The sequence below is a fragment of the Palaemon carinicauda genome, chromosome 3, assembly GCF_036898095.1.
Source record: "Palaemon carinicauda isolate YSFRI2023 chromosome 3, ASM3689809v2, whole genome shotgun sequence".
Lineage (NCBI taxonomy): Eukaryota > Metazoa > Arthropoda > Malacostraca > Decapoda > Palaemonidae > Palaemon > Palaemon carinicauda.
This window is the reverse complement of record NC_090727.1, coordinates 100,298,942-100,316,441: the sequence shown is the minus strand read 5'-3', so window position 1 is coordinate 100,316,441 and position 17,500 is coordinate 100,298,942. Positions and strand designations below refer to the sequence as shown.

Genomic DNA, 17,500 nt, shown 5'->3' with positions numbered 1-17,500 from the left:
ATTATTATTATTATTATATTTATTATTATTATTATTAATTGCTAGGCTACAACCCGAGTTGGAAAAGCAAGATGCTAAAAGCCCAGGGTCCCCAACAGGGGAAATAGCCCAGTGAGGAAAGGAAACAAGGAAAAACAATATATTTTAAGAACAATGACATTTAAATAAATATTTCATATATAAACTATGAAAACTTTAGCAAAACAAAAGGAAGAGAAACGAGATACAATAGTGTGCGCGAGTGCACCCTCAAACAAGAGAAATCTAAACCAAGACAGTGGAAGACCATGGTACAGAGGCTATGGCACTCCCCAGGACTAGAGAACAATGGTTTGATTTTGGAGTGTCCTTCTCCTAGAAGAGCTGCTTACCATAGCTAAAGAGTCTCTTCTATCCTTACCAAGATGAAAGTAGACACTGGACAATTCAAATGCAGTAGATAATCCCTTAGGTGAAGAAGAAATGTTAGGTAATCTCAGTGTTGTCAGGTGAATGAGGACAGAGGAGAATATGTAAAGAATAAGCTGAATATTCGGTGTATGTGTAGGCAAAGGGAAAGTGAACCGTATTTAGAGAGAAGGATCCAATGCAGTATTCTCTGGTCAGTCAAAGGACCACATAACTTTCTAGCAGTAGTATCTCACCGGGTGGCTGGTGCCTTGGCCAACCTACTACCTAGCAATCCATATATCAGTGAAAGTCATATTCCAATATCCAATAAAATAAGTAAACTTCCTCCACCAAACCAATAGCTAACCAAAGCAGAAATTAAAACTTGAAACAGACTTTAAATCTGTCGGAGGGAGAGATGTTTTTGGTGCGGCTGTCATCTTGGCCCACCTGGGACAGCTGCAGGAGACAAGTGCCAATTAACTTCAGGGACTTGAGGTGATGAAAGAAAAGGCTGGCGTCCCTGGGGGCTTTGGGGGAAAGGGGAAAGAACTCCTGAAGGAGAGAACGTATAATATCTTGAGCGAATATAAAAAACTTTGACTTAAGGTCTCTCGTTTATGTATTTAAGTGTTTCTGTTTATACATACAAATACACATGCACATATATCTATCCTGCTACGTATCTATCTATCTATCTATCTATATATCTTTCTATCTCTCTATCTATCTATCTATCTATCTATCTATCTATCTATCTATCTATATATATATATATATATATATATATATATATATATATATATATATATATATATATATATATATATATATATATATATATAAAACTTTAGATAGATAAGTACATTTATCTCTCTTTTATTTATTTGTATAAAGTATCAACTACTAAGTCTAGTAAATAAAATAGATTAAACACCAAACATTAATTTTAAGTAAACACAAGAGTAATTTCTAATGAACATCAATCAGATATTTCCTAATGATGAGAACATCACAACATAACACTTGAGAAGGAGCCAGGAAGATCTCGAATTTCAAGTGGATCACGAGATATTGACAATTTAGCCCTAAAGGAGTTGATCAAATGGTTGGTAGATGTCACATATTATTATTATTATTATTATTATTATTATTATTATTATTATTATTATTATTATTATTATTATTATTATTATTATTATTATTATTATTATTACCTAAGGTACATCCCTAGTTGGAAAAGCAGGATGCTATAAGTCCAAGAGCTTCAATAAGAAGTCATAGTCAAATGTATTAATTTTCAAAGATGATAGACCTCCTGCCTCTCCGAATATGCACGACTACAATCATCATTGAACCAGGGTTTGCTTTACATTCTCTATTTTAGTTGCTTGTGTGTGTGTGTCTGTGTGTTTGTGTATGTGCTTGTGTATGAGTGTTTGTGAGCAGTTTTGTAAGTATGTATTCACATCTATAACGAATATGAAATCATCAGAAGCAATAAAGTAAACACGATATCATCTTGAAATGGAACTCGTGATATTATGCTTGCTCGCGTGTGGGCAACACCTTTGTTAAGGCTCCCAGAAGTACTGCGAACACGTCTTGCAATTATCCTGGATAAGAAGAAGTGTTTCTGGAATTTTGTTTGAGCCTCAGGGAATATTACCCACAGGAGATCTTAATGGTCCTTTTTATTAGTGAAGAGAAAAATTTGTACGAGAGTTTATATGCCCTAGGCCCGATGATCTGCTAGACAGATGCGTACGTTTTTTTTTTTTTCTTTTTTTTCTTTTTTTTTTTTTTAGTTTATTCTCTTATATATTTCAATCTACAAATAAATAATTATGTGCACATAAGGATATATATTAAGATCTTTTAACAGTGATATTTACTTTAAATTCTTTTACCAATGTATCAAAACCGAATTGTCTCTCCCTTTGTCACGAAACACAACGGTTATATTTCCTTTGTCTCATTTACGTGTCATGTTAATTCCAGGTTGTGTTTTGGACTGTTGGCAAACAAAGTACATTTCCTTTGTCTTTTCATTTTGAAATCATCAACTGCTTTGTTATATTTCCTGCAAGTCGATATCATTACTAATCTTATTTTTTGATGATATATTTTGGGAAATTTCCTGAGACTTCTCTTTTCTTTTTTTTTATTCTTAATTTATTATTTTTGCGAAATTTTTTTTTTCTTTATTGAATTATCCAGACTTTTTTGCTATTTCCTCACTTACTTATATAAGTTTTTAATTATTCCATTTTTTTTTTATTCAATTTTCAGTTCTCTATTAACAATGCTTTTACTAACTTATTTAGTAAATGTTTCGTATTTAAGTCTTTATTTAACGTTTATTCAGGCTCCATGTTTTTTTCAATCTTTGTGTAATATATTATTTGTAAACACATGTTTGTTGATATTTTCTGATTTTTTCTACAACATTACTGTTGTAAATAGTTTTTTTTTTATTTTCTAGAGAAACTCATGAAATTTCAATATGAATAAAAAAGGTTTCTGAAATCCTGCTGGTATTCTTATTTATGATTAACATGAATAAATCTAATTGCCAACAGTACACCCATTTTAGGCACTACTTAAAGGTCTTGAAAACATCCTTTTATCCATATTAAATTGCTCTAACAGCCTTAATTTTCGTCATAGAGAGGTCTGGTTGGTGTCATTCTTTTGGAAAATGCCCGAAGTTTCTCATAAAGTTATCAAAAATATGCAAACAAATGTAAACAGCAGTTTTTTGCAAGGATGTACCAGTACTTCCATGGGGGTAAAGGGATGAGTTTTGTGAAACGTACCAGTACGTCCATTGGGGGTAAAAGGGTTATTATCATCATCATCATCATCATCTCAATCATCATCATCATCTTAATCATCATCATCATCGTCATCATGATCATCATCATCATCAACAGCAATCAGATGTAAATTCGGTCCGGGTCACCATCAAATATCTAAATCCGAGCAGTCGTGTCAAGTTTCTTATTATAAGCCAGGTCGTCAACAAACTATTTCACATTCAAAGAAAATCTCTCCAAAGGAGGAATTACGGCCTGCCAAAATAAAAAATAAAAACACTTACGAACACTCCTAACTAACTAAACTATCACACTATAATCAAAGATGAATAATAAACTGTTCCTATCATTCACAATCATGACAAGCAAATATAAAAAAAATTGTACTTACTCAAAAAAAAAATCAAACACTTCCACGATGGTAAAAAAAAAGATAGTAGTAATGAAGCATTCACACAGAACTGACTCTTGCTGCAGTCAAATAAAAAACAATCATTCTCCCAAGATATGCACCACTTTCCTAACCTAGCTAAAACATGAACAAACAACCTCATTTATACCAACAGTCTTTCTCACAACAAACAACCAGTACAATATCTCTCTCTCTCTCTCTCTCTCTCTCTCTCTCTCTCTCTCTCTCTCTCTCTCTCTCTCTCTCTCTCTCTCTCTCTGGATTTGGCAAACTAAAAAAAATAAAAATAAGATGAAACTCAACCCTCCACACCTGCATTTTTTTTTTTTTTTTTTTAAGTAACAGTTACTTGTAAATACTAAAGGCTTTTCAATGATATAATATTAGTAAGATTTCTAGCTATGGATTATATTGTTTTCAAGTTATATCCGTTTTTTTACAATATGCAAAACTACGTTAGATATTTGTCTCCTCATCAGAAATTGTAGATGAACTATTAAAGAATTGACTATACTCAATGCAGCGATAAATGACCGCTCAAGAAGGGCCCCTGGTCTTAAATGGATCCTCCCACTGCTGCCACATCTCCACCTCAATAAGCCTAACTCAGTTATGTATAGTTGAGCCCTCTATTACAAAATTTTAGATATAATAAATCTCCCCACTCATTAGCACTCCTTTATCCCGATATTTCTTCCATGTCTCCACAATCTTCATTATGTTTCATAAATTGGATTGTTTATTTGTTCCCTACTCCTGACTGGTCACCCTTCCTCTTAATGAAGAGAACCACCATTGCTTAGTTTCAAAGGTTTTTATCAAAGTCATACCTTGTAAAGATATCTTTATATATTCCTTTGTGATTGGTGATGGTAGGAGATATTTTGTCTGATTGATCATAGCTAGAAAATAATTTGCTGAGGAAATTATACATTTATTTTAACACTTAGCATAATCGTATTTTTTCTAAGATGATTTTTTCCAAATATAAATGACCTTTTCACTATTTGATTAATTTGCTTTGATAAACACAACACATTAATACTCATTTAAAAACCAAATGCTAGAGTTTAAACAATGGATATAATAGTAATAATAATTATGATAACTAGAAGAAGAAGTAGAAAAAAAAGAGAAGAATAAGAAGAGAAAGCATCAGCTGCAATAGAAGAAGAAGAAGAAGAAGAAGAAGAAGAAGAAGAAGAAGAAGAAGAAGAAGAAGAAGAAGAAGAAGAAGAAGATTAAAAATATTTCTCTCCTTCCTACGCACCATGTTGGTATTTAAAAGAAAACATTGCAATTTTATTATGTTTTTCAAATTATAGATGAATTTTTCTATAATTGATTAATTTTGTTAAATAAACCTAAAATACAGGGAAAATCCCATCATGAGTTTTGTATATTTCTTCCAACTCCGGAGAGACTGTCTGTTTAATTCCCTTCCTCCTCAGAGTTCCTCATTTGGAATGTCATGAATGAAGCAGCTAAGAGAGATTCCACTCACTGTCCACTCACTCCACTGATTCCTCCATTGTTCCATTATGCAAATTAGGAAGAGTAAAGAGAGTAATAAGCATTTCATTACTGCATTAGTCGTATTACAAAGGAAGCTTCCCCTGGTTTTGCATCTTTTAAGGGAAAATGAATGTTTGTAATGACCATATAAATTGTAAATACATTTTCTAACGACATCACACCTATAGATGAACTCATGAAAATGAAAAAGGATTCCAATTATTCAGATTTTTAAAGTAGCATCTTAATACACACACACACACACACACACACACACACACACATATATATATATATATATATATATATATATATATATATATATATATATATATATATATATATATATATATATAATATAATATATATATATATATATATATATATATATATATATATATATATATATTTATATCTATCTATGTATATATATATATATATATATATATATATATATATATATATATATATATATATATATATATATATATATATATATATATATATATATATACGTACATATATACGTCAGTGTGATTTTATGTATTATATTATTACAATAGTGCAATTCATTCTCTTTCCTCTTCCCGTCCATTTTCATCATGTCTTAACTGATTAACCTAAAATATCAACTATCAAATGGAATCAATCAGTATTCGGAATATATCATTTAACAACGAATGGATAAATTAAAAGAGTTTCCGCAAATAGTAAAGCATCATAGATAATTTCCTAATGAATCTTCTCGTTTTGAAATAGGAAAGAGAAAATTCCATGTTTTGATAGAAGCGGTATTAATTAGATCTTTTTGGAATAGGAATAAGCATCGACGAAATGAAAAGGAATTGGAATGGGGATTTGGAATGGAATTTTACTTAGTATTTGAGTTCATCATCTGGAGTCATCAGGCCAGACAGAGATGTATGATACTATATATCGTATGCATGGATCAATGATACATAATTTAGGAGATTTAAATTTATGAGAATTTATGAAAATGTATCGTTGGATTCTTGTTTGTAATATGAAGAGATTTTAGACTATCTTAAATCTATCACTTTAATTTTCTATTATGTTATTCCTTAATAACTAGTGTTCTTTTTCTATTTACATATATTCATGAATCAATAATACAGTTTTCCTCCTCACTACTATAGACTTTGGGTACATCTATTTAATTTATGTTATTAAAGATATAATCACCAAAGTCAAGTAATTATCAGTTCATGAATATCTCTACCTCGTTAGTGAAATTATCTGCCCCTCACTGGAGAGGCCAGTGTCCTCCCATTCTTCTTCTTCTTCTTCTTCTTCTTCTTCTTCTTCTTCTTCTTCTTCTTCACCGTTATCCCTACATTAAGAGGTCAGTTGCCTGATGCACCCTCTTCAATACCTTCAATCAAAGGAATCCTCTTCCAACAAACCTCTTTTTTCTATACCATCCTTCATTTTATCTCGTCATTAATTCTCTGGCTCCCTCTTGATCTTCTCCCGCTTACAGATTCCTCCCAAGCCCTCTTCACCCCAGCCCCACCATCCATCCTCAACACGTGCCCACACCGTCTCAGTTATGACACTCTTATCATCTCAGTAATCTTTACTAAGCCTGCCATTATTCTTATTTGATAATTTTCCAATCTTTCAAACAGCGATATTCTAATAATGAACATGAGCAATCTCATCTCTGTTCTGTCTGTCCTAACCACTACATGCAAGAGAAATATATTTTGTCTTTAGTTAAAGTTTGGTGACAAGGTGCTTATATGAATTAGTAGTCAAGTTCGTTGTTTCTGAATATTTGTGCTGGAAAAATTTCTTTTCTTTAGAAGATATATGCGTGGCTTGTTATATAATGTTTTATGTGTGTTTTGTGTGCTTGCATGTTTGCGTATCTGTGTGCATTCGTGTGTGTACATAATATATGTATCAGTTAAAAGTCAGAGAGTAGCAGTCACCTTCATTGCAAGAATAATCTCGAAATTGGGGAAGTATTTGTCAAATACAAATTGCAAAATATTATCCTGATAGTAACTCATTGGGCTTTTGGAGATTAGTGAAGGACTTAGGCCTAGTGTGTAATGAAAGAGGAGATTTATTAGCCCAGTGAATTAGACATATCTCTCCTCAGACAGATATATAATGTATCTTAGTTTAACTGTTAGAAGTTTGAAATACTAAATTGATATCCTTTTTAATTCCACTATATTTTGTTTACTTCATTTTCAATTCTATTACTGATATGTGTATTGCAATCAATTAACGAATTTAAATCTTTCAAAGGAATTTGACTCATTTCATAATCAATTAAATGAAGAATATATATATATATATATATATATATATATATATATATATATACATATATATATATATATATATATATATATATATATATACACACATATATATATATATATATATATATATATATATATATATATATATATATATATATATATATATATATATATATATCTATATATATATATATATATATATATATATATATATATATATATATATATATATATATATACATATATAGATATATATATATATATATATATATATATATATATATATATATATATATATAGATATAGATATATAGATATATATATATATATATATATATATATATATATATATATATATATATATATATATATATATATATTAGTGTGCTACTGTTATTAACACACATGAGTATGTGTTGTTTGAGATGTTGAGTCTCGAAATAAAGTTCATCATTGTAACTTTAAAATGGTTTATTCTCTAAAAAAAACAGTGTTAAAGATATCCATCACAGGAGTGTAGATGGTTTGGTTGGATGACCAATTCAGGTGAAGTATAGATATGAACTGCCTAAATTATCGATATCACAGATATCGTATGTTTAGTTGTCTCAGCATTTAAACACAATATGTAAACTTTACATTCGTCTCTCGGAAGACACCTGCATCCGGTGACGACACAATCTTTCACACGGTATGCATTTGTGTTTATGCTTCAGAAAAATGTTACATTGCCGAGGGATGCAAAATACATCCGGTTATGATTTTATATGACTACAGCAAAACTCACGCTAGCATCTTCATCAACAATGACATATTACGTCATGTGTTTTAAACATGTAATAATCAACTATTTCATTTATTACATTAGCTCGGCCAGCTATCTCAATTTTTTCAAAAAAAATTAACAACAAGCCAAAATATGTTTACTAGGTGTGACTGGATATATGTATTATTCTTTGTTTAACTTTAGCCATAAGCAAATGAGGACGAATGTCCAAATAGGCATATAAAAAGAAAATAATAACAATAATGCATACGAAAAGATATTACCAAAGCAAAGAAAAAGAAATGCATGATAAATACAGATCACATATATGGTACATTGCTAGCAAATGATTATATGGTAACCAAAAAAAATACTGATATACATATGATTCGGTAACTTGTTAAAGAATAATTGTTACCTTTGTCAAAAACATAGATTAACACAATACGGTAACTAATACAAATATTTGTTACCTTTGTAAAGATTCAATTTTCAGTGCACAAACACGAATTCCTGGTATGTACATGTACCACGGTTTCGTACATATATATATATATATATATATATATATATATATATATATATATATATATATATATATATATATATATATATATATATATATATATATATATATAGGGCTGATATATTTTATTAGATGCCCATAGATTCTGTAATTTTTTTTTTTCGCTTTTCTTTTAACATTCCGGCTTACATATTTTATTAGATGCCGAGAGAAAAAAGGATTTATATTTTTTTTAAATGTTTTTTAAATGTATTTTTAACAATGCAATGTTCAATAATTTCTTCAATTACATATTACTAGCGTACTAACTGCTTTTCGTACACACACAGTTTCCAGAGCATTTTACTCCTTTAGCGAATGAGGTGGCCACTTCAAACGGTTTTAAACTGAATTAAATAAGGAGTTTTGTCTGGACATGGCGAAATGTTCTGTTTTAGCTTCCAACTGTTCCGTAACCTACCCCAAACAAGGATGTTCACCGCGATAAATATCATCACCGTTACACTTAATCCAGCTAGTAGATGGGGTGAAGAAATTCCTAATAAGTCGGTGACAGGTGGTCCATCTCAGTCAATTTCATCAACCGCTTGGCTACCTGTTTGTTGTATGGGAGAGGTAGTGCTGGCATTGTAGACGTCCAGTGAAGTTCGCGAAGTAGGCTCGTTCTCTGATGATAGTCCTTATCCCGGTCACCATGGAATTAGGGGAAGTCCTGATACAACCATCTGCTGCAACAAAGATGTGTGCAAAGGACGTGGATCCGTCCGAGCATGATACCTTGAAGCCGTCCTTGTCGTATCGTATCCCCGAGCCATTGTTCAATCTGCAATTGAACTCATTATTATCAAAGAGATAAAGCTTATCCAGACAATTTTCACTTGTATGGGAGAGAGCATCGTCTAGCACTATACCTAACTCGCATGAATCCATTAAGTTTTTATGGAATTCAAATAAGTCAGCTGTACATATTTATCTATCCATTGCATCTGAACAGTGAGTTAATTGATTTAAGTCTTTAATGACCATATATGTTTCCTTGTCTGGGGAAATCAATACGTGTCTTGTCAAACTGGATATTACTGGATTTGAGTGATTCGTTATGAATGTCGGAAATGGTGATATCCTGTGAGATTGCCAGGCATCAGAAGAATCAAAGGGAATTGTAATTCTAATCTTGTTATTTTCAACGCTTACTGTAATTAGGCTGTAATAGAATTCTCTCCTACGTTCGCCTAACAAAGGAACATAGCCTAGTTTATCCCTTCCGTTCTCCAGAACTAGCTTTAAGTAATTTATAGGCAACAAAGGGGGCGACAGTACACCTTTAGTTGCTAACGTGATAGCTTCTACATAATCCTTGGATTTCTCAATGAAATGTGCACTTCTGTTATGTACGTGATCTATCTTTGAATCATAATATGTTAGCGTTGCCAACAAATCCTGTACTTCCATAACCTGACTGATATTACTTGAATGTTCATTTACTAAATCCGTAATTTGATTGATTGAAGCTAACTGATTCCTTAGTTCTGACATAATCAATTCATCTTCATGAGTCAAGAACTCAATTTTCTTATTTTGATTAGTAATCTTAAGACGATTGGAAATTCCTAAACCTAAACTTGCAATAGACCCAAAGATGTTTAATGCAGCAAAAATAAACGGATTTCGTCTTTCTTTATGTTCGTGTCCTACAGTCCACATCAAAAGGTCACAAGCCAAAGATTCTGTCTCGTAAGTCATATTTTGCAAGTCATCAGATAGCATCCCTGCAACTTTTAATGTCTATCCAAGCGAACTCTCTGTAATCAAATGAAAATATCTTCTATGCAACTCATCTAATGAGACAGAAAACCTTGAAATGGCGGTTTTTAAGCTAGTGACATCATTCTCTGGAAGAAAAATTGCTTGCATGTTCACTTCTACAACTACGTTGCTCAATGTAATAAAAACGTCTTCTTGTCTTTCAACTATAGTGCCAAATTTAAAATCTATACTTTTAGTTTTAGAGCACATCCCACACGAGAAAAATGTCTAAGCGAACAATATTACTCCCAACGACAAAAAATTCATCTTGGAAACCTGTAACGAGAAAAATATATGTAATTACTCCTGTATTAAGAAGAAAACTTTTAAACACACAAATAAAAATTTTTCCCTCACTTCCATCCCTCTCTTTTTTTTTCTTTTTTTTTTAATTTCTTATGTGAGCCAATGGTACTATTCTCTCATCCATGGGTTAGGATACGTTTTGAACTCTAAACCTATTGGCCGTTAATGTTTCCAAAATGTTAAATGGGCCTTCAAACTTAGGTGTTAGTTTATAATTGAGTCCTTTACGCACATTTATCTGTATATATACGTTATCACCCACGGTATATGTTTTAGTTGACTTCGCTATTTTATCTTGATTCCTTTTCATTATGATTTGTGATTCTTCTAAATTCTTTCGAAGGATATCATATCGACTTTTGCTTGCATTTATACATTCTTTTAAAGGATTTGATAGATTAGTTGTAGGTGTTAATACATGGAAAGGCGTTCTAACTGGGGTACCATACAATGGTTCATGCGGTGACATTTTAATTGATATATGATATGAATGATTCAGAGTACTCAGTAACGCAGGTATTGCAATATCCCAGTTGGGGGTCTGATCCCCCTAGTGTTACTCTTAATATATTTAAAACTTTTCTATTTGCTCTTTCCACTAGCCCATTCGACTCTGGGTGATATATCATGGTATTTATTTTCTTTATGCTAGGGAATTCACACAATGAGGTAAGAAAGTGATTATTAAATTCACCACCCAAGTCTGAGATTATCATATGTGGAATTCCATGTTTACAAATGTAACACTCGTAAAACTTCCTAGCGCATTCAATCGCAGTTTTAGTTTTAAGCGCTATTAGTTCTGTGTATCGAGTAAAAGCATCTATAATTACTAAGAGGTGGTTTTTTCCTCTGTCTGACTCGTAAAATCCTGTTAACAAATCTAAATGTATTCTTTCAAAGGGTTGATTGAGCACGGGATAAGCCCCTAGGCTGACAGGTGTTTTCGTATGCCCTTTGTTTTCCTGACATGTGCGACAATTAGCGATGTGTCTTTTTATATCTGTAAGCATCGTATGCCAATAAAACAATGATTTGGCTTTCTGTGACATTAATGAGAACCCCGGGTGTCCATGTAATGGATTTGCATGCAACCAATTCAGGACAGTGGAAATTAGTGAGATTGGTACTACTACCTGGTCGTTAGTTACATGTGGTGTATTGCGGGTTTTCCTTGTCACAGTCCTACACAGAATATTATCTTTGATTATATAATTCTGCTGCTTATACTTTAAATATCCCTTTTCCTTATGATTGCCTTGCAAGGCATTTATAATTGTTTCTATTTTCTGATCTTTTCTTTTTCAGTCCGTAATAATTCAACGCTCCAGCCTATATCTTCTTGTTCAGATATCATTTTAACAATAGGCATGGATGTTGATATATCTATTAATTCAGCTAAAGGGTCCATATAAGATGACACGGGGTTGCGTGATAATGCATCCGCAATGATATTTGCTTTCCCAGGTAAATACCCGATTCTTGCGACAAAATCTTGAATGATCAAATGCCACCGAGTTCGTTTAGGGCTGTGGTTGAAGCCTTTAAAGAACTCGGTTAGTGGTTTATAGTCACTAAGTATGTCTATTACTGCATACTTACTTTCGGAAGTTCTCAATTTTCGAGAATAAAAAGCTATCGGGAAAAATTGTTTATCATATTGCTGAAGCAATACCCCTCCTATTCCTAAGTCTGAGGCGTCTGTTGCAATGAAGAATTCCTTACCGAAGTCAGGAAATTTTAAGTTAGGAGAACTACACAGTTCATCTTTCAAGGTATTAAACGCCTGTTGATGATGCTCACACCATATGAAATCTACACCCTTCTTCGTAAGATCAGTTAAAGGAGCGGCTATTATTGAATAGTTGCGTATAAAACGCCTGTAATATCCACTACAACCCAGAAATTGCTGTATTCCCTTGACATTAGTAGGTATGGGAAAATTACGTATAGCCGACACCTTATCATGGACTACTTTAAGACCTTGGCTTGACACCATGAAACCCAAATATATTAATTCTGTTTTGAAAAACTCACACTTACTAATCTTTACCCTTAAGTTATGTTGTCTTAATCTCTGTAGTACTAGTTCTAACTTACGTAGATGTTCTTCTAAGGTGTTGGAAAAGATTACAAGATCATCCATATAGGCATGCAATATATCCCCTAACAAGTGTCCAAACACTATGTTAATCATTCTTGTAAATGTTATAGGAGCAAAATGTAAACCAAAAGGCATCCGTAAAAATTCATAATGTCCCCTGGCTGTGCTGAAGGTTGTGTATGGGATACTATCTTCTTTTAATGATATCTGGTGAAAGCCTTTAAGTAAGTCCAAACTGGTAAAATATTTATTCTGACCTAACAAAGACAAAATATCGTCAGTACATGGCACTGGGAATCGATCAGGGATCGTCTCCTCGTTTAGACGACGGAAGTCGACGCATATACGCCATGTTCGATCTTTTTTCGGTACAACTATCAATGGAAAATTATAAGGGCTGTTTGATATGTATATATATAAATATATGTAAATGTCTATATATATAAATATATATATATATATATATATATATGCATATATATATATATATATATATATATATATATATATATATATATATATATATATATATATATATATATATATAGAGAGAGAGAGAGAGAGAGAGAGAGAGAGAGAGAGAGAGAGAGAGAGAGAGAGAGAGATGTAAATATATATATATATATATATATATATATATATATATATATATATATATATATATATATATATATATATATATATATATATATATATATATATATATATATATATATATATATATATATATATATATATATATATATATATATATTATTACTTACTAAGCTACAACCCTAGTTGGAAAAGCAGTATGCTATAAGCCCAGGGGCTCCAACAGGGAAAATAGCTCAGTGCGGAAAGGAAAAAAGGAAAATAAAATATTCTAAGAAGAGTAACAACAATAAATATCTCCTATATAAACTATAAAAACTTTAACAAAACAAGAGGAAGAGAAATAAGATAGGAGAGTGTGCTCGAGTGTACCCTCAAGCAAGAGAACTCTAACCCAAGACAGTGAAAGGCCATGGTACAGAGGCTATGGCACTATATATATATATATATATATATATATATATATATATATATATATATATATATATATATATATATATATATATATATATATATTACATTTAAAAATTGATGTGTGTGAAATTCTTGTTAGTTATTTGGAGTTTCATTCAAAATAGTAAGAGCTTGGCAAGAATATAATTAGGATGTGTTTTAGTATTTAAATGGATGAAATCTAATGGAAAATCTTTTGAAAACTGAGATGTTCGTAGGAAATAGTTAATAATAAAACCTTTCTTATATACAGGATACTTTAATTGATTTTCTATATCTGTAGTAATTATAAACATCATAACAAGGAAAAGGAAAAAAAAAAGTAAAGCGAGCGTTAGTTCATTTTGATGATTCTCGTTTTATTTTGTTTCTGTCTTTCTTTTTTATATTTCCCTTGCGTAATATATCAGTCTTTTTCTTTCATTCCTTTCGTTTCAATCCTCACTTTGTTTCTTATTCTTTCGTTCATATTTCATTGCAACCTTCATATATCCTTTGATGTTTATTTCAAGACAATATTCATCTAATTTCGATGCAATAAAAATTCTCTTTTCGAAATACTAAAGATTAATTATTCCAAGAAGGAATACAAGTAACATTAAACTTTGATTTCCAAATCAGTCTCATCGAGTGAAATCTAAATAATTATTTGCCATTTCGCTCAGATGGAAGAAGAGCTTCGAACAGTAAAAGAAAAAGAAAAGAAAATATCCTTGTCTCCTAAAATTTTGTTTTTACTAAATATAGGTGAGACAAAATTATCGGAGAAATTCATGGCAAAATTAAATCTTTCTCCTTAATCTTTCAATGATTTCAAAAGATCTTTCCTGTTTCTGAAGAGATGATTTTTGTTTTATTCCTTTTCCTAAATATGAAATAAAAGTTAAATGTTATTAAACTTAAGGCGAGTCATTTCATAAGGCATTTCTAGCAGAATTTAATTTCTATTTCCGAGACAAAAAATCAACAAAATCTGTTTTATAAATATTATCCTTCCTCTTGATAATGTATAAATATAAGAATATTGTATGAACTGTTTTTTTTATGCTAGAATAATTTATCTTTTAATTGTATATTTTTATGCTTAACAACTTTTTAAATAAAAATTGATAAGAGAGACACCAGTAAACATCAGTTATAAATCATTTGTTATTTGTTTATATATATTTTATTATTACTTCATGTTAATTAATCTGGAAAACTATAAATTTTAAAGCAAGAAAATACTAAATGATTTTATGCATATTATAGTAATACAAAAACATAAAATACAAAATAAAATCTTAGATGAAAAATACAAAACTTCCCCTTACATAGATTTATCTCAATATTCTAAAGAGAGCGTAATACAGGAAGAGAGATGTGGAGATATATAGGCAATGGAGAAAAATGGAGGGGAAATGTAATATGGTTAATTATTTATAAACTCTATATTTGTAATAGAAATGGAGGGATAATATGGACAGAGTAGAAGACGAATCTTATACAAAAATGACACACTGTCTGTAGATGATTTCAACGGGAAAAGTAGGGATTCACTATGCAGTAAATTTCTTCAAAGTTCAACAGTCCAATGAGGAAAGTAGTATTAAATGTTTTGATATATATATATATATATATATATATATATATATATATATATATATATATATATATATATATATATATATATATATATATATATATATATATATTATATATATATATATATATATATATATATATATATATATCATGGGAGTGTGTGTATCATACATAACAGATATACAAAAAAGACCAAAAATAACGAAAATTAATCTTGTACCTTGATGAAAAGTTATTCAAATCTCTCTCTCTCTCTCTCTCTCTCTCTCTCTCTCTCTCTCTCTCTCTCTCTCTCTCTCTCTCTTTCCTAAGTCAATCAAATTGAAAGTCATATCATGAAGGCAGAAAAGAGACATACACTGGTTTGGGTCTTAATTTTTTTAGCAGTTTCTCGAAATCATTCAAGATTAACTCTATTCAAACCCTTTTATTTAGAGCATATTCCTTATGTTCGAACTGGCATAGCTTCCATAAAGAAATTTCATTTTTAAAAACCTATTTTACATACAATTGTTATCCTTCACACCTCTATGACAAAATTGTTAATAAATTTCTAAATGATATTTTCCAGCCTAAATATAAATGTCCTGAGGTTCCTAAAAAACTAGTGTATGTATCATTGCCATAAGTAAAGAAATTTCTTTTCAGAAACGAGCTCACCACAGCCCTCGGCAATCTGTATTCATATTTCAATTTTAAGTTTAAATTAAAAAACACTTTTAATATTGGCTAATTTTTCAGGTTCAAAGACACCCTCCCGGAGTTGATGCGGTCCTTCGTTGTTTACAAGTATACTTGTCCAAAATGTAATTTTGGAAACTATATCGGGTCTACCCGACGATTATTGAGGGTCCGCATCGATTCCCACAGGGGTGTCAGTCATCGAACTGGTTCCATATTATAATCCCAAGAATTTTCCTCAATAAGAAATCATTCAAACTCATGTAAAACTCATATACAATACAACCATTTTGAAATTCTTTCCCAAACATCCGATTGCCTTTCGCTCTTTCTCTTGGAATCTCTTTACATCAATAAACTGTCTCCTTCCTTAAATAACCAAACCACCTCCACACCATATACATATCAAACTAATGAACTTGAAATCAGCTTTTATACATGAAACATGAATATTCCCTGAAAGTCTTCCACGAATGTAGATTAAAAATGAGTAATTCCTTTGCTAAAATCATGTCCAAAAATTATATTAAAACTGAAAGGATTTTTAAGTCTTGTGATTTCATTATTCCTCATTCTTGGTCCTTCCAGTTTCTCAAAATTAGTTTCATATTTTTTTCCTTTCCACTTTCGTACTAAAACTATATTCTTACCTATTATTTTTTCTTAATATATATTATTTTTTTATGTTTTATCTTTTTGATCCCTTAGCTAAAAATATCGCACGAATAATTTTTCATATATATGATTACCAGACTTTTGATTGCATTTGATCGAATTTTTTTTTATATATAATTCTTCTCTTTATCAGAAGAAAAAATAATTTGATTTTTGCATACATGTAATTTTTTCTTATTTCACTAATAATTTTCCCAGGAAAAAAAATCCCAATATTCACATTATGAACATATCAGAATTATAGAATATATAACATATTTGACTGACAAATATATAGGTAATAATAACAATGATAATAACAATAATTATAATAACCTTTACCTAGTAAATTTTTAAGCAATAAAATAATCTGGGGGTTGAAATTGTAAATACTTTTCTTTAGAACAGGTTGATATAAGTCTCATTTCTTAAATAGTATATTAATATTTTTTATGTTTATAGCTTCATTATTTCCAACATATAGTTTATTCACCATTTCTTTATTACCTTTTTACCCTTGGGATGCTCCCCTTGTTGAAACCCTTTGACTTATTCCATCCAGTTTTTCCAACTAGGCTTGTGGACTGGAAATG

The 17,500-nt window shown here is 30.7% G+C and overlaps 1 protein-coding gene across 1 annotated transcript in view; it reads left to right on the top strand.

Annotated features, from left to right (window-relative positions):
- The window catches only part of LOC137633016 (neuroligin-1-like), a 46,019-nt gene that overhangs the window by 5,231 nt on the left and 23,288 nt on the right, over window positions 1-17,500 (top strand). Inside the window, exons 2-3 of the mRNA XM_068365186.1 lie at window positions 6,638-6,726; window positions 16,314-16,378. Coding sequence (XP_068221287.1) covers window positions 6,638-6,726; window positions 16,314-16,378 — 154 coding nt within the window. The remainder of the gene's footprint in view (window positions 1-6,637; window positions 6,727-16,313; window positions 16,379-17,500) is intronic.